The 24609-nt window shown below is 39.9% G+C and overlaps 1 protein-coding gene across 1 annotated transcript in view; it reads left to right on the top strand.

The window, feature by feature from the left end:
- The first annotated feature begins 3618 nt into the window (after positions 1-3618).
- The window catches only part of tmem184c (transmembrane protein 184C), a 66606-nt gene continuing 45615 nt past the window's right edge, over positions 3619-24609 (top strand). Inside the window, exons 1-3 of the mRNA XM_028802714.2 lie at positions 3619-4104; positions 17147-17277; positions 21936-21972. Of these exons, the coding sequence (XP_028658547.1) occupies positions 3988-4104; positions 17147-17277; positions 21936-21972 (285 nt within the window). The 5' untranslated portion in view covers positions 3619-3987. The remainder of the gene's footprint in view (positions 4105-17146; positions 17278-21935; positions 21973-24609) is intronic.

The following is a 24609-nucleotide window of genomic DNA, read 5'->3' as shown; positions in this document are numbered from 1 at the left end:
CCCTGGCGGCCCCCATGTTATCCAGCAGGGCTGTGATGTTAAACTCCAATGACCAGGATGCCATGCGGAAATTTGGACCACCTCCACGTGGCACGGAGGACTCCATCTGGAGGCGTGGAGGTATTGGCCGGGATAAACTCCCGGCCATATATCACAAGAGAGATATATTGTTTACTTTTCTTATGTGCTTATAATACTTTTCACATTAGTTCCGGCGCCGCTGAGAGTGGCAGCCTTTTCAGCAGCTCCGTGTATGACTGTATGTGTATGACTTTATTTTTTCTACTTTTATTTTTCTTTTTTTTTTTTTATTGATCACTCTGTGAATTTCCCCTTGGGATTAAGAAAGTATCTATCTATCTATCTACTTTTCTAATACATAGAGATTACCAATTTTAAGAATACAATTTTCTATAACACTCGCACAGTTGTGTCTTTTGAACAGGATTTATGACCCAAGTAGAAAAACTCTCCCTGAAACTGGTAGTGTGACAGCTAATGGTCCTGCAGCGTTTGTCCAAACGGAGAGAGGGGAAAAGTGACTGTGTAGGATGGCTAAGGACTTTCATGCTACTGCTTGCTTATATAAGACCATGTGTGTTATAGATGTCCCAAACAGAAGGCAGCTGTGTTCCAGTAATATTTTGAGATGACTTCATTACCCCCTGTAGTGCAGTGCCATCCGTTCCTGAGATGAGCAGGTGCCCTACCAGCCAATGACAAGCCTCCACTGTGCCCTGTAGACATTGGTGAGCGTCGATGGAGACATCCAGGCTTTTTATCACACATGTGAGAAAGTAAAGGTGTTGGTGAGCCTTCTTGATGATAGACGAGATGTGTTTTGTGTCCACTTTGGGTCATTAGTGAAGGTGACTTAGAGACGTTTAAAACTGCTGACCCTCCATACATATATAATCTGACATATGAGACTATTTAGTCCGTCAAGCTCGTTTATCTATCTAATCACTAAGCTGTCCCAACATCTCATCCATATCCTTCTTACAGGTTCTCAAGGTTTTTGATTCAACTCCATGTCTTGGTCGATTGCTCCAGAGTCCCACAACTCTTTGCGTCTTCTTCACACTGGATATTAGAGAAACCTTTATCAGTGAATTAGCACCACTGAGACCGGTTATTGTGTTTACTGGGTTGCAATGTACTGGCATTCCAAAAGTTCAGTTCCACGTTAAAAAAATGGACAAAAACGAAATGCATCAGTGTCTATTAACTAAGGGAGCTTAGCATTAGGATTCACTTTGCTGCACAAAATGGGGCTTTGCAGTCATATGTGAATAGTAAGTTAAAACACAGTCATTTCAATCCGTAAAGCCACTAACAACACTAGGAATGACTTCACTGTATTTTTAAATCAATTTAATGAAATCTTGATAATAAAAGGTACCAATTTCTATCAAAAACATGAACATTTCTGGGTGACCCCAAACCTTTCAATAGTAGTGTAGATAGATAGACAGAGATAGGGTGTGTGGAAACTGGCTCGGACACAGACAGGCAGACACGCTCATGTCACCCAACACACGTTTATTTACAGTATTTACACAGTCCTTATTGTGCTCACATACCCCAAAGACCCCAAAGTCCTGGCCTCTCAACAATGCCTTCTCTCTCTTCAGGCCGCCTCCTTGCCATCCTCCCGACATCATCTTCCTTCCTCCCGACTCTTGTCCATGACTGGAGGGAGGCGTCCCCTTTTATACACACCCGGATGTGCTCCAGGTGCTCCCCGGCAATCTTCCACCGGCACTCCCCAGTGTGGCGGAAGTGTCGGCTGTGTACCCGGAAGCACTTCTTCTCTTCCCCCCAGCACTTCTGGGTGTGGCGGAAGCCCAGGGTCCCCAAGGCATCAGGGCACCCCCTAGTGGTGGCCACGGCCCCTATAGGGTAGAGCTTCCAAGCTCTGTACCCGTGGCCCCCAATACAACCAGGGCAGACGCCCCCTCGCGTTCTGGAGGAGGAATGAGCCCTACTCTTGTCCTCCTGGGCGTTCCGGCCGGGTGTGAGCCCCGTCCGGGTGCCACAGGTGAAAGACACTATAAGATAGATAGATAGATAGATAGAGAGAGAGGGTGAAAGGCACTATAACAGATAGATAGATAGATAGATAGATAGATAGATAGATAGATAGATAGATAGATAGATAGATAGATAGATAGATAGATAAAGGGTGAAAGGTACTATAAGATAGTAAATATTTTATTCTCATTTCATGATTTTTACTGTTAAATAATAATTAATTTTTCTTTTGCATATTTATAGAATTTCATGATTTTGACTCCAATAAATAATAATTTTTCTTTTGTACATTTACAGATTTTACTAATATCCTGGCCGCAACTGGGGGTTGGGCGCCAAAAGTGCCATGAGGGCTTACCCCTCAGTATACAATACAATATAGATAGATAGATACTATATGATAGACAGACAGATAGACGTGAAAGGCACTATATGATAGATATAATTTCCCTTTGAGGAGAAATAAAATCTTTAACTTTACAAAGTCTTAAAAGGGAGAAGAAAATATAAATATTCTAACAAACGACACTCCCACTACGAAATTTCTTGTTTTAAGCAGTAATAGCCATAAGCAATACTAGTAATGTCTTGGCTGTATTTTGAAATCCATTAAATATTATCATGATAACAACAATCAATTTCTGAATCATTTCTGGGCGTGTCCAGACTTTTGATTGTCAGTGTTCAGAAATATGGGCATATTTGTACTGTACCTGTAAAGTACATTTAGAAAAAAAAAATTGCATCCATTCATTTTCTGAACAGGCTGTTTCCATTGCAGGGTGACTGAAAGCGAGAACCAATCCCAACAGCACTGGATGCCAGACAGGAGACAACCAAGGACGGGACGCCATTCTATCACACAAGGCACCCACACACATACATCCACATTCATTCAGGCAGTCAGTCCGGGTCAAACTACGTCTTTGGGATGTAGGAGAAAAGCTGGAATACCTGAACGCAGATACCGGGAGAACGTGCAAACACAAAACAGACGGAGACTGAACCGAACCGACATCTCTGCGGCAGTGAGGCATCAGCCCCAAGCATAGCCCTCATCTGTGCAAAAGTGGGAAAAGTGCTGCACAAAATTTAAGCTCCTCTCACTGGAAGCTTGTGTGACACTGCGGGCATCATTTCACATGCCAGTGTGCCAACTGCAGAACACTGCAGCAAATGTACTATACCTGTAGAAAGCCTTACGATGGTTGTTACTGCACAATAAGTGAAATGTGTCACTGAATAAGTGCCCTAAGGCGACCCGAATAAGTTAAATGTCTGTGTCTCAGTAAGCACATGTCCTTACTTTGGTGTTTTTCTTTGTTCCTTACTCTCTCTGCCTTTCTCGCTCGTTCGGCCTCCAGCGTCCACACCTGTGTCACGTGACCTCACATCACGACGCACTGATCCCGGCTTTTTGTTTACTTCAGTGCAACCAAACTACCAGATTTTGGCTTTAAGCCGTCAGTCGCGTGCGTAATAAGATTGACAGCCATTGTGAGTCAGTAATCTTATAGAGCTGGGCGTACCTTGTAAACTCTAGCCAATCAGATCCAAAGTGGGCGGGAGCGTATTAGACAGCGTGGTTGAATGACCTTTAGGATGATGCTGGGGAAATACAGTTCGGGGAGTGTTTTCAATCTGAAAAGTTCTTGCGTAAATTCAAACTTGAATCCGCTGTGCTTAATTTATTTAACAGCTACGGGAGTACCGTGTTCAAACAACAAGAAAAGTATTGTGGAAGCGATAATAAAGGGCGGAGGTCCATTGCAGCTAGTTGTTATATTTAATCGCTAAACGGCTATGGCAGTTTTGTTGCATTTGTTGTTGTGCTCCCCTCACATTAACTATCACGACGACAAAGAAGGACTTTGATCTCGTACCTGCTCGAATTCAGTTAAAAATTTCGTTCATTCTTTGGAACATCTTGAATGTGCAAGAAAACCGATAAAGATGCCATGCACTTGTGGCAACTGGAGGAGATGGATACGACCCTTGGTGGTCGTCTTGTATATTTTGGGATTGTTGGTGGTTATTCCGCTGTGTGTTTGGGAGTTGCAGAAGTCGGAGGTGAGTCCAGAAATAACCTTTTTTTTTCTTCTAATATGTTCTAATAATTTAATATGAAGATGTGGTACAATGTTTAGTGTGTGCATCAGTGTTTGACGAGCCACATTAATATTTGGGGGGGATGTCGAAATGAATTCCAGACTGCATAAAAATGTGAAGGAACTAAATTTGAGTGACTTTCAGATATTTGAAACAGTGAAGTGCATTTGCATCTGCAGTATATTTTGACATCTCAAATAAATTTCAAGGTATTTGTGCATTCTGAGATAGCTCTTATTGACCTTCTATACAAAATAAGATCTCCGAAGTTCATTTGGAGACTCAAAGTCATCCAGGAAGACTTCCTGTTTTACTTTGAGTCATCCTGTTTATTTTTAGATCTCTGGCAATGGGAGAAACGGGTTTTGGAGAATCTTGAAAAGTATGTAAGTATCTTAGGGTGGAAAGGATACACTGGAACACTTATACCTTTTTAATTGTATTTTTGTTGTCCTCAAACAACTTAGGTTTTTTTTAAAGGTATTTTATCTTGAAGCAAAATGTTGAAATATCTTGAAATACATTTTAAGATCTCTTAAAAGGAGCAGAAGCCCACTTTTACATAATTGGATGGAACGGTGAGGATATCTGAAATGCATGCAGAGATGTCTCGAAATAATTTGTGGTGGCGCAGCACTGTGCCACAGTGGTAGCACTGCTACCTTGCAGTAAGGAGACCTGGGTTCGCTTCCCGGGTCCTCCCTGCGTGGAGTTTGCATGTTCTCCCCATGTCTGCGTGGGTTTCCTCCCACAGTCCAAAGACATACAGGTTAGGTGCTTTGGCGATCTTAAATTGTCCCTTGTGTGTGGTTGTGTGTGCCGTTCTCGAGGATTTGTTCCTGCCTGGCGCCCTGTGCTGGATGGGATTGGCTCCAGTAGACCCCCATGATCCTGTGTTAAGATATAGCGGGTTGGATAATGACTGACTGACTGACTAATTTGTGGTATCTCATGCATTTTGAGGCATTTTAAAAATAACTCCCAGTGCAATTCACAGTATCCATCCATCCATTGTCCAACCCGCTGAATCCGAACACAGGGTCACGGGGGTCTGCTGGAGCCAATCCCAGCCAACACAGGGCACAAGGCAGGGAACCAATCCCGGGCAGGGTGCCAACCCACCGCAGGCAATTCACAGTATCTCCAATTAATTTAATAATACCTAAAAATAACAGGAAGTTACTGTTGAAAATGCGGGCAATTCTAAGATCGTTTTAAATGCATTTCAGATTGTGCAGTTATGTAAAGATGATAATTTACATCTATCGGAGATACCTCGAAATACACAGGGACTTATTTCAAGATATCTTGAGATACATTTGAGATATCTCTAAATATTTTTTAGATATCTGAGAGAAGTAGTAGCAGTAGTAGTATTGTCATATATTCAATTACTAGGGTGTCAATTTAAGATTTCTTGAAAGGTACTGGAGATGTGAGAGAGATGTACCTACTGATCTTTATAATTTATTTTAACATAACTTGCAAAATGCATTTTGTGACAATTGTAAATGTTCATTTGACTTCTTACCTTGTCGTACTAGTGCATTTAAAACTGAGACTCTAGGAAAATAAGTGGTTTATTTTCTAATACTGTACTGTGTTGTAGGCATTGTATGTAAATGTAAATTTGCTTAGGAAACTTCATGCGTTCCTGTGTATGTACGCATGCAAAACACTTTATAAATGTATTGTGTGTGTGTGTGTGTAATATATATATAATATATAATTTCTCTTCTGGTTCGTCCTGCGTCCACTTCAAAACCGGTCCCGCCCACATGCAGCCGACATGGCATTTCTCGATTCCTATTCGTCCTCTTCCAAACCCTTCCCCACGCTGCCTGCGGCCTCCCATACACCTTGCTATTTTCGTTATACTGCAACAGTTGTTTCCTAAGCCTTTGTTATAAAATGAACGACAGTATCTTCTCTGTCGACAGGTTTTCGTACAACGTCATGTTATGGTTTACCCACTTTTATTCCCTTACAGAGACATTGGCTGGCACAAAGATTTACAACATGTTCCCGATAAAAGAACCGCCAAGCAAATAAGGCTTACTCAATGCCAATTTTACGCGTACAGATTAGCAATGAGGAATACATTTAGTATTTTGCACTCCAGCGACAAACTATTCCAACAGTACGTTGTAGATGCGTACGTTTAAAACAGAGGGCGCCTGTCTCAACTATCTCAGATTAGATCAACAAGATCTACGCGTCGTACAATACAAAGGACTATCAGGTGCACTGCAAGCAAACGCTGAAAATAACAACATACGTGTAGGCAAAATGATCATATTACCATCCACATTTCCAGGAAGTCCAAGATACATGCAACAAAACTAACGGCAGAACTACCTTCTCAGTGTTTACCACAACAACAAGACCCAGTTGCTCAACTTTACGTTGATATTAATTTCTCAACTGTGACTCCCCAAGAACTTACTGCAAGAGCAATACTGAGCATCACAAACGACGATTATGTACATATTAACAACAAACTTCTTGATCTTATACAGGGTGAAAAAATGACCTTGAAGAGTGTAGATACAGTAGTCAGTGACGAACATAATGATCAACTAACGTACCCAAAGGAGTTTTTACACACCCTCACACCAACTGGCATGCCTCCCCATATCCTTCATGTGAAGGTGGGAGCTGTAGTTATGCTCCTCCGAAATATTATGCCATCAAAAGGTCTTTGCAATGAAACAAGACTCATCGTTACCCGAATACATACATACAAATATTATTGAGTGCAAACTGATCGCTATCCAAAATTCTGGAACAATCAGAATCTCTCTCCTTCCTTCCGACACCAATCTCCCTTTTACATTTAAATGCACACAATTCCCACTCAGACTCCCCTTCTCCATGACTATCAACAAGTATCAAGGACAAACGTTTGCAAAGGTTTGCATTAATCTACAACAATCAGTCTTCAGCCACGGTCAGTTGTATGTGACTTTTTTCTACGCTTAGATCTTTCAACTCACAATCTGTCAGCTCCACCAAAACACCTATTCACAACTGCATCTTTCAAGAAGTATTTATTCTTGATTTCTGAATTCCTTTCTCACTGTTTTCCGTTCCTATTGTTACACCGCCGTATGCTATGGCGGGCGTCGGCTAGTGTATATATATATACACACACACACACACATATATATATATATATATATATATATATATATATATATATATATATATATATATATATATAATAATGTGTGTGTGTATATGTGAGTATGTGTATATACAAGGCGCTTCAAAATGATTTAACATTTGAATGGCGGAAACAGTTTATTCATAAAACATACTTCATATGTGCAAGATGATTTACAGAAATGTCTCAATCTGTTCGCCATCATAAATTGTTCACAAAAATTGTGTGTGTGTATATGTATGTATGTATGTATATGTGTGTGTGTGTATATGTGTATATATAATATTATGTAGCAGTACCCTTAGTGCTAATATAATTCTAATATATATATAGTGTGTGTGTGTGTGTGTATTTATAATATATATAATGTGTGTGTATATATATATATATAAAATGTGTATATATATTTAAAGTTAAAATATTTTCCTTTACTTGAGCAATAATCTGAAAGAATTGGTAAAGATTATAATTTACCATGGGGGCCAAGTCCCCCTGGAGCCTTTGGTGCTCAATCCCCAGTTGCAGCCAGAATATTAGTAAAATCTGTAAATGTTCAAAAGAAAAATGATTTATTGGAGTCAAAAATCGTGAAATTCTATAAATATGTAAAAGAAAAATTTAATAATCTTTTAATGGAGTAAAAATCATGAAATGAGAATAAAATCTTTACTCTTACCGACTGGAGTATTCCCGTTAAACTGAGGTCCGCTATGCTCAATGAGTATTTATAAGAGACTAAATAAACGATCCATTCAGATAGAAAAAAGAAACTTTTTTTTTTTTTTTTTTAATTACTCATTTAAATAACAGGAAAAATCACGTGAATACTAAAGTGGTATGCAATGGGTCATCGTAACTCGACCTTCTTGAAATTTTAGTTTATAATTTAAAAATGGAATAAGACTCTGAAAAACTAACAACATCACATTAAAGTTTGTGAAATTCTGAAAAGATTGATACCAAACATATATGTAGGTTTTAAAATAAGCCCGATTTAAAGTGTGACATAAAAAGTCACACAAAATCGTTGCACTTTTAGGCTTAGGATTTTATATATGTAGAGTAGATTTCTTGAAAATGTTAGCTGTTGGGTAACTTCCTTGAATAACTCTGTTGTCATAGTTTTCTCAAACTCATTCTGAAAGATATTTATATTTATTTTAAAATATCTTGAAATACATCAATTTTAACATATCTTAAACTACATTTTCAAGATAATGTAAATACATTTTGTGGCATTTCTAAGTGTTAATTTGTCATGCCATAGTGGCCAATGTTTTTAAAACTGAGACCCCATATGAAAATAAGTGTTTTTATAATATACAGTTCCTTATGTGATGTTTGGGACAAAGACACAATGGCAGCTACAGACTGCAAAGGGTGTCTATAGGTAGAAGCAAGCTGAGGTATCTTAGGCTGGCACTAATGAAACAATGAATGCCACCTGAGGAATCACAAACACCTGTGATGCCAATCATCCCATGCCCTGGAATGGAGGGACCATGTAGAGAAAGTGTTGTCATTTCTACAGCGTGTGACTGAAATGTATGCAAATACTATTAAAGTCTGTATTGCACCCTTTATTTGTATGTTTAAACTGTGGAATAAAGGGGGAAATTGAGGAAAAATGTGGCCTTGCCCCAAACACTATGGAGGGCGGTGCATGTGGATGTAAATTTGCTTAAGAAATTGAGTGCATTTATGCATACACATGTACATAGTATGTAATACAACATTACAGTTGCATTTTCTTATTCAGTTGTTTAACAATAATGTGAAAGAACTGGCAGAAATTTTGGTTTGTTTCTTGAAAATGTCGGCTCTTGGGTAACTTCCTTAAATAACACTCTTGTCATAGTTTCCTCAAAGTTGGTCTCAAAGAAATCTGACCCGACTAAGATTTTGAAATTGCCTACCAGACAAGTTCCTTCTTGGCTGCGGAGTCCCCGACCCGCCGCCCCGCTTAGATTTCACATAGATTTCTGTAAAAGCCATGATTAACTGTTCATGTGTGGACATACGCAGATGAATATGCGTTTAGGCAGTCCATGGATTCCATGAAGGTTTGCATTTCTCATAACCCTTCTAGATGTCTGCATACTCTCAAAGGCAAATAATGGTGCAATAGAGTGTGTCATTTTAAAGTGTTAACCCTGTGTTTTAGTTATTTTAAAAAGATATTATATAGTTCAATGCAAAAGCTTGGACTTCCTGGCCAAATTACTTACTATGGCGATAATTTACAGTACAAAATAGTAAATACAACTTAAACTGCAAACAAACTCAAACAACGGCAAAGGGAAGAAAAGGTTAATTGTGTTTTCCATGCTGAGAAGTACTAGGGTGTTGTACCATGTTAGCCATTTCAGTGTCTTGTGTGTCTGTAGTACTAGGGTGTTGTACTGTGCTTAGAAGGAAAGAACGTTAACGACAACGTTTTAATTGTATAGTCCTTCATCAAAACTAAAAAAAATCAAAGAGCAAGTTTGGCATTTGCAAATATTTGGGTGGCCGTTCAGATCTGATTATCTAGTCAGTCTGGTTTGTCTCGATCATTCTTGTTAGTCAAAACTTGTCATTAGGAGTTGTCAGCTGATGGCACTTCCAGTCCATTCTTTAACTCAGCAAACATTGTGCAACACTCGACAACCAGCAGCTGACTGAAGATCTGAAAATGAAAGTAATTGATGCCTACAAAGCAGGGGAAGACTATCAAAAGAATATCAAGGCACTTCCAGCTAGCAATTTCCACAACCCGAAATGGCAGATAAGGGTAACCATGGAGGTCAAGACAGGATCTGGAAAACCAAGAAAACTGACAGACAGGACAGCAGGAAGGGAAAGCATAACCTCAAATGACTGAAGGTGAACTGCTGAGAAAGGAGTGGCGGTGCACCGCCCTTACACGGACGTGGCCTTCATGGATGAGCCATCAGAAAGGAAACCATACCTCACCACAAAAAAAAAAAAAAAAACACCCATCGGCAGAAGGCCAGAGGCATTTGGGACCCAAGTGCTGTGGACAGCTGAAGTTAAAATGAATCTCTTTGGCTACAACCACAAAAAGAATTGCTTGGAGAAAAAAAAAAGGTTCAGCATTTGAAGGAAATCTGCCCTGGTACTTGCCGACTGTTAAGGGCTTATCTGTTATGTTTCAGGGAAGAATAGATTCCACTAAACATCAAGACCCCTTTTATTGGCTAACTAGAAAGATTACAATATGCAGGCTTTCAAGGCAGCTCAGGCCCCTTCATCAGGCATGACGTAATAACATTGTTATGGCCAATAAACATATGCATGTGGCGTTGGAACTGTCACAAAAAATTGAAATTATTCAAAAACGATATTAAACTATTGCAAGCCGAATTAACATTTAGAGATATCTCAAAATTAATTTTAAGATATCTGGAAATGCATTTTAGATATCTCAAATTGAATTAGAGATATCGTAAAATACAGTGGTACCTCGGTATACATCCTTAATCCATTCCAGATCCTTTGACTTATACCAAACAGGACATATACCAAACAAATTTTTCCCATAAGAAATAAAGGGAAAATGATTAATCCATTACCATGAAAAAAAACCTATTGTTATTGGCATATTATACATTGATGGGGTTGTATCAAATAATTTAAACACTGCTTAATACTAAAATACATAAATACAAAAGCAATTAGATGAAATAAATGAAAATTTAACCTCACTTTTAATAACGTGTTTGTTTTTCACAATCGTAGATACCGTCATTCTCGGCATACGCCCAGAAACACATGCCACCTTCATACTTTTCAACAATCAATTCAAATTTACATGAAAAAACACAAAATCACGTGAAAATTCACATAGAGTTATAGCGCTGGTTGTTCACTGAATGCTAGCAACTGGCGTACTGACGCTCATGGGCAGTCGTGGCTTTGTCTCGAGAGAGGTAAACAAGGGTAGTGCGCAGTGTTCTAGCATGCGAGTCGTATTCCAAACAAAGGTCGTATGCCAAGCAAAATTTTTCGCGTCCAAACAGGACGTATACCAAGTTGGACATATTCCAAAGCAGACGTATACCGAGGTACCACTGTACATCTATTTTAAGATATCTAAAAAGTATTTTTTGATATCTCAAATAGATTTCAAGATATCTTGAAATGATATGCTGTACATTTTGAGATATCTTAAAATGCATTTCAGATATCGTAAATCCAATTGGAGATATCTCAAAATCACTTTCTGTAAAATTTCCTATTCTTTCAATGGGACTTCCTGTCTATTTTAAGATGGATATCTCAAAATGTATTTGAGATATCTTGAAATGTGAAGGAAGTTATGTTGAGATATCTGAAAATGCATTTCAGATATCTCCAAATGAATTTGAGATATCTTAAAATGACTGGGAAGTTATTTTAGGATATCTTGAAATATAATTAAGGAATTATTTTAAGATATCTCAAAGCGAGTTTCAGATATCTTAAAAAGTAAATTACATTTTCAGATATCTGAAATTCATTTTGAGATATCCCTAAATGTTAATTCAGCTTGCCATATGAAATGGCAAAAGTTCTTCAAGTATTGCTTCAGTTTACGGAGCAGAAAGAGCAACAGTGAACGATATGAAGTGTAATGCCGACAAAATTGAAAAACGTGTTAAAAAATTAGAAACTTCTGATGGTAATGTTATTCTGTATTAATTATGTCTTGCCTGAAGAAGGAGCCTGAGTTGCCTCAAAAGCTTGCATATTGTAATCTTTTTAGTTAGCCAATAAAAGGGGTCATTTGGCTTCTTACCAAATCCATAATGGCTAACACTGTACAACACCCTAGTACTACAGACATACAAGACACCGAAATGTACCGCTACTGCATGGAATTGATGACCTGGTGGAAGAAACTGGCACACCTGGACAGCGACATCTTTTTGTTAATGAAATGCAAAAAGGAAAATCTTATCCCTAAAGGCATCATGATAAGGAATCCAACCATACACACTTATAATATTCGGTCTGAAGAGCAACTTTGTTGTAGGACATCTTCGAGGATAAGAAACCACTTAATCAAAATTTTCTATAACATTAAGAAAAACACGCAAGGAGCGATCCAAGACCTCATTCTGCTCCTTGGAAATGACAGGAGATGGTAAAGGAGCTACATCTTTATTACAAAAGGCTCCAGAAACTCCTCCTTGTCAACAAATTGATTACATCTTGCCTGAAGAAGGGGCCTGAGTTGCCTCGAAAGCTTGCGTATTGTAATCTTTCCAGTTAGCCAATGAAAGGTGTCATTTCGCTTAACTTCTCACCACATCCATAATGGCTGACACGGTACAACACCCTAACACTACTAAACATCCAGAAATTCTCAGAGAATTGCAGACAGTCCATCTGGAAGTTGAAGATGAAAAGCGGACGGCTTTTACAGCAAGACGGCATTCCAAAACACACTTGGAAGTCTACTATGAAGTACAGTAAAACCTCGATTATCTGTCAGGGGTCGGGGACTGAGGCCATCGCAGTTGAGAGAAGAGACGGATAACAGAACATCTACTTTAAAAATGATATACAGTAGATTAGTTTAGCGATTAGTCATATTTATTTACAAAACTGTATTAACAAAATATAATAATATTAACAAAATTAATTCATTCATATAATATTGTAATGACCAGCATAATAATCAAACACAACTCGGAGGTACTGCAGTTTTCTGCGCTGTACTTGAAGTCTTCATTCCATAACAAATGTTGCCCTGTCTTATACTCCGTTATCTGGGTTACACCTCCAGAACAATTAAAGAAAGCTTTCCCTACCAATTGATTCATCTCCCGCCACTCACATTCTGTCATTCTCAATATCGCAAACACTCCAGCTTATTATCTCCTGACTCCCTACTGTCACTCATCTCCTAAGAGGCGTGTCCACCCCTTCCAGAACAGAAGCCCCTCCCCTAGTCTCATCAGTTACAGCATTCATTCCACCCTTTCTGCTCCCCTACAAGCGCATCACCAACTGCCTGCACGTTATAATCAATTAACAAAACATAACCGAATTTAAAAAGAAAATGATACAGAAGGACATTAACATTAATACAGAATAACATTACCATCAGAGGTTTCCATTTTCGACACATTTTTCAGTTTTGTCACCATTATGCTTTTTATCGTTCACTGTTGTTCTTCCTGCTTCGTAAATTGAAGTAATACTTGACACACTTTTGCCGTTTCATAATATCATTTAATTTTTTAATAGTTTAACAGTTCCAACACCACATGCATACATTTATTGGCCATAACATAGGACAGAGTGGTGGCTGTGAGGCTAGGGATCTGCACTGGCAATCGGAAGGTTGCCGGTTCAAATCCCGTAAATGCCAATAGGGACTCTGCTCTGTTGGGCCCTTGACCAAGGCCCTTAACCTGCAATTGCTGAGCGCTTTGAGTAGTGAGAAAAGTGCTATATAAATGCAAAAAATTATTATTATAACAGTGTGTAGTAGATTAATTATAACAAAACAGAAAAGCTATAAAATGCTATTAAAACTGAGGGTACGTAACTGACACTGTGAATTTGAATATGTGGCATGATGCATGGTGCTGGGGAAGAATACTACGCGTAGCACAAGGGACAGTTGTTCCAATGTGCACAGCTCGGAGCGTACCACACAGCAGTAGTACAGTAATAGGTAGGTGCAATGGGGTGTTTTTTATTTGGTCCTGATGGTTAATGGAGATCGACAGTTACTGTACCTCAACAAACATTTTGGAGTGGCCCTTGGAGCCAATGAAAATCTGTGTGTAGATCTAAAGTGTGCTGTGCATGCAGGACAACCCAAGAACAGCTCATGCATATGCATATCTACATTGCAGAGTATATTCTGAGAGAGTTGTACAATTACAGATTTAAAAAAATCAGGAGTGATCTCCTTCCCTAGACTTTCTCATATACTCAGATATGGCGATAGATACTTGAGGAGTAAACCGCAAGACCATGATTATATTTTTATATTATGTACATTAAAGAACCATCAACAATAAATCAAATCACATTAATAATATATTGAACAATTATTATAAAAGTGAAGTTGAATAAATCACACTCTGCAGCTGCATAGATCAAAAAGTACCACTTCCAGTTAGCAGAATTAGCTCAAAAGTTGTGAGAAATCTACGTTTTGTACCTAATACTTGTATGCAAAATTTGGTTGACCTAAGTGAAAGAGTACTCAAGTTATGTTTATTCACAAACACACACACACAGAGACTGACACACAGACATAATTCCAAAAATTGTATTTTCGGACTCTGGGAGGTCTAAAACATTGAGATTCATCAAAATCTCGAAAATCGAATTTTTGGACAATTCCAATACTTCCCTATACTTTGTATACCAGAAAGTAAAAATGAAAGAGAATAACAGCATTAACGGAGGTGGAAAGTATGCGTCATATTTGTACATAATCAAGATGGTTCAGAAAGGAGAAGGTCATCTCACCGATGTGGTTTCATAAAATGAAAGTTTAGATGTCCCATCCCACTTGAACCCACTCCCCAGAGGTTCAGAAGAGCATTTTGCTGAAGGTTTTTTTTTTTTTAAACCAATATATTTTATCAAAAACATGATAAATAAATACCACAATAATTAATAAATAAATAATACAAGAATAAACTGTTTCGGGTACTCACAACTATAAACTTACTTTTGACCACCTCTGTATATAAACTGTGTGTGTGTATGTATGCGTATGTTTGTATATACCGTGTTGCCCCGAAAATAAGACAGTGCTCCAAAAGATGCACTAGGGCTTATTTTTAGGGGATATCTTATATTCATGTACAACAATATACATTTATCCAAATACAGTCTTCTTATGGGATATTGTCATAACTCTCCGTGTTCAAACCCTGAATTTCAGCCTGAATTTCTTGCTACTCCAGCCGCTTTTAGGATCCTACAGGGTCGATGTGCGCTCTTCGATGTTTGATGAATGGTTCGATGTGGTGAAGTAAAATGCCAACATACAAATGCATTTGTGGTGCTTTGATACTCAAGTGTCGCATATTCCCCAAAGTAATGACACAATACATTTTAAAAGTCTCGCATACCATCTTCTGTGCTGTCCTTTTTTTTTTTTTTTTTTTTTGCTAGGGCTTATTTTAGGAGTAGGGCTTATTTTCGGGGAGACCCAGTATGTATATTGTGGAAGCTGGCCTGGACACAGACAGGCGGACATCGTAGGTTCAACACCACACACATGTTTATTCATATTTACAAGCTACAAATAGCACACAACCCAGTGTCCCAGCACCAATCACCCTCAAAGTCCAGGCCTTACAAAATGCCTCTCTTCATCTCCTCCACTCTTTTCCTCCAGGCTTCGTCCACTTCCATCCGACTCCATCTATCGCATGGAGGGAGGCGGCCCCTTTTATATCCACCCGGACGTGCTCCAGGTGCCTCCCAATGAGCGCCTACCGGCACTCCCTGGTGTGACGGAAGTGCCGGCTGTGCACCCGGAAGCACTCCGGGTGTCCCTGGTCTTCATCCCCCCAGCACTTCCGGTTGTGGCGGAAGTGCTGAGGGCCAGGGCTCCTCAGGCATCTGGGCGCTCCCTGGCGGTCACCACGGGCCCCTATAGGGTGGTGCTTCCAAGCTCCTTTCCTGTGGTCCCCATAGGCACCAGGGTGGTTGCCCCCTCATGGTCTGGAGGAGGCGTAATCCCTCCTCTGGTCCGTCCAGGCATCCCACCTGGGTACCGCCCCCAGCCGCTCGCCATAGTTTGTGTGTGTGTGTGTGTATGTATATGTGTGTGTATATAATATATATATGTATAGTGGCCACCAAGTGGCGCTCCAGCCACCCAACCCTGACACACAGACAGACTGTAGGCACAAGTCTTTGCAACACACACTTTAATTTCAAGGGGAAACACTTTTCTTTCATTCCCCCTACAGCACAGTACCATAAGCATCACACAGCACTTTCTTTTCTCTCTCTCTCTCTTCTTCCTCTCCTTTCCACCTCCACTGACAAGCTTTGTCCTCTTGACTCCGACTCCCTGAGTGAAGTGTGGCGACTCCCTTTATGCTGCACTTGGGAGCACTTCAGGTGGTCCATCAGAATTATCTGAAAGTACTCCCAGGTGTGGTGGAAACCCAAAGTAGGGCTCTGCAGCTCGCCCTGTCAGCCCTCATGAAACCCAAAAGGGCCACAGAGAACTCCAATTCCCAGCATGCCCTGCGGAAATGTATAAAAATATTTATAATATAGTGTGTGTGTGTGTGTGTGTGTATTTATTTAACGATATTCTGTAAAAAGCTAAATTTCCCCCTGGGAATAAAAAAAGATCAATGTGAAAATGCAGAATGTGCCATGGCCAACCTAGCCCCCTGACCTAAATTCATTGTGTAGACCTGTAAGATGAGCTGAAAGGAGTTTTGGGGGTCCAGAAGCATGGACCTTGAAATCTGAAGTCTCTGCAGAGATTGTGTATGGTGGACTGGTCACTTCAACCTTGTTAGGCATTACAGGATAAGATAAAGGGGGCTGCACAAAGTTTTAAATGAAGAGGTGCCAATAATTGTGGCATATTTGAAAAAAATAATTTTTTCCATTTCAATTATTTTAGTTCAATTAATGGTTAGATTTCTGTTAATATTTTGAATGAACAATCAAGGGGATAAAGCAAGACATTTTTTCATTGCCCATTTTGCATTTATTGACCAAGGGTGCCAATATAAGTGGATATCACTGCATAATAATTCTATGTGTAAGTCCTGCATTGTGCTTATATTGTTATTAAATGTTTGCTTTATGCTGTTGTAACTTGTGATCTTTTCACTTCTGTCTTAGGTTGGGACACACACAAAGGCCTGGTTTATCGCTGGCATTTTTGTTTTTATGACGATCCCCATATCACTCTGGGGTATCCTTCAGCATCTCGTGCACTACACTCAGCCTGAGCTGCAGAAGCCCATCATCAGGTAATTTCACTGCAGTCGTCTTTCACGTTGAGGCCGATCTTTGACTCTTACCGTGTTTGAAATGGCCTAAGTGATTTGTGAATACAGAGTACATTAAGCTAGTTAATTTGATGAAGTGTAAAATTGAAATTTTCCACATATGGTAAACTAATAAGCAGTAAAATATGATTTGTAAGATTTTAACTAGACCTTAAAATGAATTTAATGATATAATGATGATAACAAAATGATAAAAAAAGCTATTTTTAATAGTGTTAACATTTGAAAGGTAGTTGTACTTTAATATTTTTATCTTAATGGAGATACAATAATTAACAATTTTATGAATTAATATTTTAGTATATTAAACTCTTCGATAGAAGATAACCTAAATACTTTGTTATTGATAGGCTCCAAATTTTTCCAGTCACAGTGTACTTGTTTGATGTAAGGTGCAGTACACAAATACAAACAGGTATTTTCATTATGCAGGGTTTTGCTAAAATTAAAAAAAAAAAAAAAAAAAAAAAAAAAAAAAAAAAAAACTTTTTTATTATTAATTATCATGTAATTTAATATGCACTGTTTTAATACAGAATTAGAACAATACATAAATTGTGACTTTTATATGTGTGGAAGCTAGAGGGCATTCTTGCCCTGTGAAACCCAACAAACAGATGCTCTGGACACAAGTTTAAAAGCACCAAGCAGAATTTTACTTCTTTTCTTAAATAAAGTGCACAAAACACCACAATCGCCACAATTCTCAATAATCAATAATCACAATACTCCAATTCTCCTCCAAGCAGCTCCATCACACTCTTGCTGGGTCTTCCATAGTCCTTTATATAGTCCTTGACCTGGAAGTGCTTCTCCTCTTCTGTTCATGTGACTTGTCAGCACTTCCGGGTCAGATGGAGACTTGTATTTTTCTTCAGCCCGGAAGTACTTCTGTTCTTCCGTTCCCGTGATTAGGGAGTACCTCCGGGCTTTATGGGAAATAAAAATCCTTGCGTCTCCTTGCAGGGTCACACGGCAGCACCTATGGCACCCAGCTGGGCTGTGAAGCCAAACCCCATCTCCCATGGTGCCCTGCGGGAAACCGGGGCACCTCTAAGCTGCAGGGAAGTCTCCATCTAGCATCCTGGATGTGTCGGCCAGGTTGAGCTGCCGGCCATCCATCACATATGCTACAACGTACAGCATTCATTTGATCTTTAAGTAATGTCTCCAGACCTTCAGAGAACATTTCCATTCAGCTCTCTTATGTCTTCTCATCCTGAAGACAGCTGCGATGGCAACAGGCTAAGCTGGAAAGCCCACCCCACTCTGTCCCCAGGGAGAGTCTGCAGCTCATGATGTGTAACCCCAGGGCATTTCTATGCCAGTGGAGAGGTGCAATCACTTTAGTGTGTCCTCAGCCTTCTCCTGGTGGTCTGCACCTGCTACACTGTTTGTAGTTGTCATTCCTTATCCTTACTACATGCCCAAGTCCCCTTAAATGGTACTGTCAACCCAGAGAAGAAATGGCTGTGCTCTTATGCTCCTCGTCCTACTACAGAGAGTGAACCCAGTAATCCCAGGCAGGAACCTCAATGCAGCTACTTGTAAATGATCTGTACAGTCGTGGCCAAAACGTTTGAGAATGACACAAGTGTGTTGGTTTACACAACATTTGCTGCATCAGTGTTTTTATGGTACACTGAAGTAGAATTACAAGCATTTGATAAGTTTCAAAGGCTTTTATTGACAACATGAAGTTTATGCAAAGAGTCCATATTTGCAGTGTTGGCCCTTCTTTCTTTTTCAAGACCTCTGCAATTCGCCCGGGCATACTGTCAGTCAGCTTCTGGGCCAAATCCTAACTGATAGCAGCCCATTCTGGCATAATCAATGCTTGGAGTTTGTCAGAATTGGTGGGTTTCTGTTTGTCTACCTGCCTCTTGAGGATTGACCACAAGTTCTCAATGGGATTAAGGTCTGGGGAGTTTCCCGGCCAAAATTTTGATGTTTTGTTCCCACTTAGTTCTCACTTTTGCCTTATGGTGCGGTGCTCCATCATGCTGGAAAAGGCATTGTTGGTCACCATACTGTTCTTGGATGGTTTTGAGAAGTTGCTCTAAGAGGATTTTTTGGTCCCATTCTTTATTCATGGCTGTGTTCTTAGGCAAAATTGTGACTGAGCCCACTGTCTTGGCTGACATGAATGGTCTCAGGATGCTTTACAGTTGGTGTGACACAGGACTGATGGTAGCGCCGCTCACCTTTTCTTCTTTCTGGATGCCCCAAACAATCGTAAAGGGGATTCATCACAGAAAATGACTTTCCCTCAGCAGTCCAATCCCTGTCACTTTTGCAGAATATCAGTCTGTCCCTGATGTTTTTCTTGGCTTCTTGACACCCACCAGGCCATCCTCCAAAAGTCTTCGCCTCACTCACACCTGCCTGCTGCCATTCCTGAGCAAGCTCTGCACTGGTGGTGCCTACAGCTGAATCCACTTTAGGAGACGGTCCTGGCGCTTGCTGGACTTACTTGGGCGCCCTGAAGCCTTCTTCACAACAGCAGTGGAAATGGTTTTTTTGGGGATGAAGTTCATTTTTATGGCAAAGAGGGACTTTGCAGTTAATTGCAGTTCATCTGATCACTCTTCTTAATATTCTGGAGTCGATGCAAATTGCATCATAAAAACTGAGGCAGCAAACTTTGTGAAAATTAATATTTGCCTCATTCTCAAAACTTCTTTTGGATCCTATAGAGGGTTTGTGACCATAGGTTTAGATGGGGATGTAGATCAACTTATAAAATGAAAGCCTCCTTCCAGGACTTTACTTCACCTCCAACATTCTGGTATGTTGAGCATAAAGCTGTGTAGCCTGAATTAATTATTTGTTTGTCAATTTCATGACCCCCTTAACCCTCCCTCATGAAAGAGAGACCCTCACGTACTTGTGTCAGCTGACCGAACCTGCAGAAAACAAACCACTCTTTCCTGGGAGTTGACCCATCTCCTTGGATGTGGTGGTACTCATTTTCATCCCAACCTGCCGTGCTGTAGAAATCGAGAGAACATTCTTTGTGGCCAACAGCAGGCTTTGTAACCCTTGAGAGAGGAAGATGCAAAACATCTTGGGCAGAACCGCACATTCACATTCCACAGACTTTGCTTTGTGTCAAGCATTGAAACCACAATCTCATTCCACAAATAGTGGACCTGCAGTATTGGCCTCTGATCAATACACTGCTGTGGATCCTTGTGTGAGACATCACAGCACACATGGCCATTAGCTGTTCTCAAGCCTACAAAGCAGGTGCAGACAGGATTGTCGAACTCCTGTGAATCTTTAACTGTGTGTGTCTGTCTGTGCAAGGACAAAGATGGTCCATCGATCTATTGCCTGAATCTGAGGTTCACGTAGCAGGCAATGTTCAGGTGGTATGAAAGGACACTGGAACGAAGACAGTCTTTTGAAACATGAAGAAAACATATATACTGTTGGGCATGTTAAGGGATGGCTTAAAACCGTGTGTCCTCAATGCCTTACGTCAGGGGTGTCGAACTCCGGGCCTGGAGGGCCGCAGTGGCTACAGGTTTTCATTCTAACCCTTTTCCTAATCAGTGAATAGTTTTAACTGCTAATTAACTCCTTTTCCCTTCATTTCAATAGCCCTGTTTTTAAGGATTCAGTCCTCTGAATTGATTTGTTTCTTCATTAAATGGCAGCCAAGCAGAAATGAGACGTGAAACGAGCCAACAGACGACCAGCTAAACTGGGATTTCAAACTCCAAACAATTTCACTTCTAACAGTTTCTTAATGAGAAGCTGATTCTTTCTGTTAATTAAGCCCGTTATTTAATTCAATGGCTTGTTGCTGCTCTCATTCTGCCACAGCAGACATTTCCAAATCTGTTGATTTTTATGTTTTTTCTGTCATATGGTGGCTTGTTTGATGTCTCATTATTGTTTGGCTACTAATTAAGGAAAAAGAGACAATTAACGGGCCTGAGTCAAGTTAATTAAAACTAAAGCAAAAGATGTTAATTAGCAGTAAAAACGGCTCACTAATGAAGAAGATGGTTAGAATGAAAACATGCAGTCACTGTGGCCCTCGAGGACCAGAGTTCGACACCTCTGCCTTACGGCAAGGCAGGTCACTAACTGGGACTAATCTCAAAAAACTGAGACTACCATCCCTGCCAAAGGCACTCTCCCTAATCTTTACACAACAGAGTGCTGCCGTATCTCCAGCCATCTCCAGCCACCCACCTCGGTGACACTTTATTTTAATTAACAAGATGACGCCAGCCACTGAAATGACTCGAATCTAAACCAATCCCTCCAACACTTTCTCCATCAAGAAAAGTGTCATCAAATAAATGGTCAGACCTCAGCCTGTGGGTGTTTATTGGACCCCTATGGCCCCACTGAGCTCTACCTGAAAAAGAAACATGCAGTCTTCATGTTGGCTTACCAACCAATAGAAAACTGAGAGGGGTCAGGTGCAGTGCCAGTCAGTTGATAAGCACATGGAGGGGCAGAGCCAGGCGTACTCCATCTTAGAGCTGAAAAAGAATCTTTCTAGTTGTTGTTAAGTTTTGAAAAGTAATTTGAATCCAGCCTGTTAAAAAATTTTCCACTCTTCTTGTGCCTTACTGATTTTTAATGTTCCTTTACAACAGGATATTATGGATGGTGCCTATATACAGCTTAGACAGTGTAAGTAGATGCTTTTTGGAATTTTTGTTTCTTAACCTTTTACTTTTTTATATGTACTAGGGGCTTTGCCCCCTGTTCATTTCGCTCATCAACCCCTGTGCTTGTACTACGCACTAGCCTCTTTGCGGTTCTGATGCTCAAGTATGGGGATGCAGATGTACAATTTACTATTTTACATTTCAATGAGTAATTTAACCATATAAAATATTAAAACATAAAATTTGAATGTAAATTGTTTCATGTTGCATTTGTTGCATAATACGATTTCATTCTGTTTGGCTTTGAAATTAACATGCAAAAACTTTTCCGACTTACACTTCTACTGTAAAACTTTAGTAAAAACTATTTTTTGAATGAAATTTTCGTCAATATCGTATTGAATTTTGATTCTGTGTTTGGACTTTTTTCGTGACAACACCATGTATAACTGCCCGTGATTGAATTTTGTTTCTTTCTCTCTATTAAATAAAATGACTTTTTCAAATCTTTGGCTCTGAGATTTGTAAATTATCTTTGTAAAAGCTCTTCTAGCAAGAAACTGTTAACGTTTTAATACGAATGGCAAATCAAGATCTCCTTTGTTGTCTAATGTTATCCCCTGAAGATGTTCTACATTACCTTTCTTGGATATATCCTTCTTTCAACAGTAATTCATACAGAGAGTTAAAATTTTAAATGTCAGAATTGCTTGACCAATTTTCAATACAACTAATCTTGTCCTATTGTATAGCCCATCACTCAGCCATAAATTCCGCAGTAACATTATGATGCGTCCTTCTTTCAACAGTAATTCATGCCATGGAAGACCGGATGGTGTTAACTGTTGTAGATATTCTTCGTAATATTGTAAGTTGATCTTCCGCACCATCACCACCAACTGTTTCAGCAGAGTCTATTGATACGCATTTAACCAATTTGCCGTGTAACCGATCAACATTTTTGGCGTTAATTCGTTTTGACTTCATCGTTTCTTAGTGCTTGGATTGCCCGTGTGCTCATTTTTTCTGTTGCTTTCCCTTCGTGATGAAATTCTTCAATAGGATTTGTACATAATACGTCTTCTTTAATTGGGAACTTTAAAGTGAGGAAAACATTAAAATTAATAAGACCTGAGAGCGCAGGAAGTGCGTCTGTCAAAAGCATTCACACGAATGAGAGGTGAGAGGACCATGGGCGTGGGCCGTTGAGAGGAGGGCAGGACTTGAAAACATCTCATGGCCAAAGTCTCAACTCATGGGACTTGAAAAAATCTTCCAAAAAGTCTCATCTTGTCACAGGATTTTTTTTTATTATAATAGAGAGTTCTGTATATATTCAACAATCATTCTGATTTAATTGCAGCTGTTTAGAAAATGCTTTGAACAATACAAAGAGTGCACGTCTTTGAAAGACAAACCTCCCAAATGTACTGTGAAAGAAAGAAAACAGAGCATGGGAGATGTGATTTATAAATACAATTTTATTATTATTATTATCTCTCTATTGTAAAAAAAGAACTTGCGACGAGACTTTTTCCTGGGGACGAGACGTGATCTTTTGAAGAAAGACAGAGAGTCAGAGACTCTTTCACTTCCCACGAGACAGACGAGTCACGTCATACTTACAACCTTCAGACGCAAGTCCCGTGATACACATGCAGAGCAGGTTAGAGATAATGGAAGTATGAAAATTCGAAAATCTCCAAAAATGAGAGGAAAGATTGCATTAGTGCAAACAAACTGAAAATATTACTTGGGGAAGTAACATAACAGCGAAAAGAGATTGAATGTTCAGGTGCTGTACAGAAAAGAAAAGCTCCGCACGAAATGCAGATCACGCAGCACGGCAGCAAGCCAACAACTTCTCAAGCAAAGAGGCGGTGAAAATAACACCTGTTACTTGTTTCCCAATGTATCACCATTTAAAAGGGGTTTCGGGGGAGCGGCCGCATCTCCTTGGGGTGCGCTCAGCCCCCCTCTTCACAACAGCGCCTACAGCTGGCGGGGGGGTGGTGGGGCGGTTGAGACGACAGCGAGAGAATTGCAGATCACGCGTGAGGGCAACAGCAACACGCCAGCAGCTACTCGAGCAAACAGGACTTAAAAAAAACGCATTTGTTTCCCATTGTATAACTGTTTTAAGAGGGGTTTCGGAGAGGCGGCCCCTGGCAGGGGGAATAGGGGTTGATGAGCAAAGTGAGCAGGAGGCGAAGCCCCCTAGTTAATTATTAAAACAGTGTTGCAAAAGTAAGTGAATGCCTGGTCTAAGTTTTCAAACAATCCACAAATTATTTGACTAGCTTTGAAGGGCCAATTTGATACATTTAGTTTAAATAATCTGTCATACTTCACAATACATGATTAGATATTTCTTTTTAGGCCTTCCTAAATCTCTAGGCGTAATCCCAGTGATCCTGGTGTCATATGTTGTAATTTAATAATCCATCCATCCATCCATTATCCAACCCACTATATCCTAACTACAGGGTCATGGGGGTTTGCTGGAGCCAATCCCAGCCAACACAGGGCACAAGGCAGGAAACAAACCCCGGGAGGAGGCGCCAGCCCACCGCAGGGCACACACACACACCAAGCACACACTAGGGAGAATTTAGAATCGCCAATACACCTAACCTGCATGTCTTTAGACTGTGGGAGG

The sequence above is a fragment of the Erpetoichthys calabaricus genome, chromosome 5 (genome assembly GCF_900747795.2).
Source record: "Erpetoichthys calabaricus chromosome 5, fErpCal1.3, whole genome shotgun sequence".
NCBI lineage: Eukaryota > Metazoa > Chordata > Cladistia > Polypteriformes > Polypteridae > Erpetoichthys > Erpetoichthys calabaricus.
Note: the sequence above shows the minus strand (reverse complement) of the source record. Positions and strands in the feature narration are given on the sequence as shown.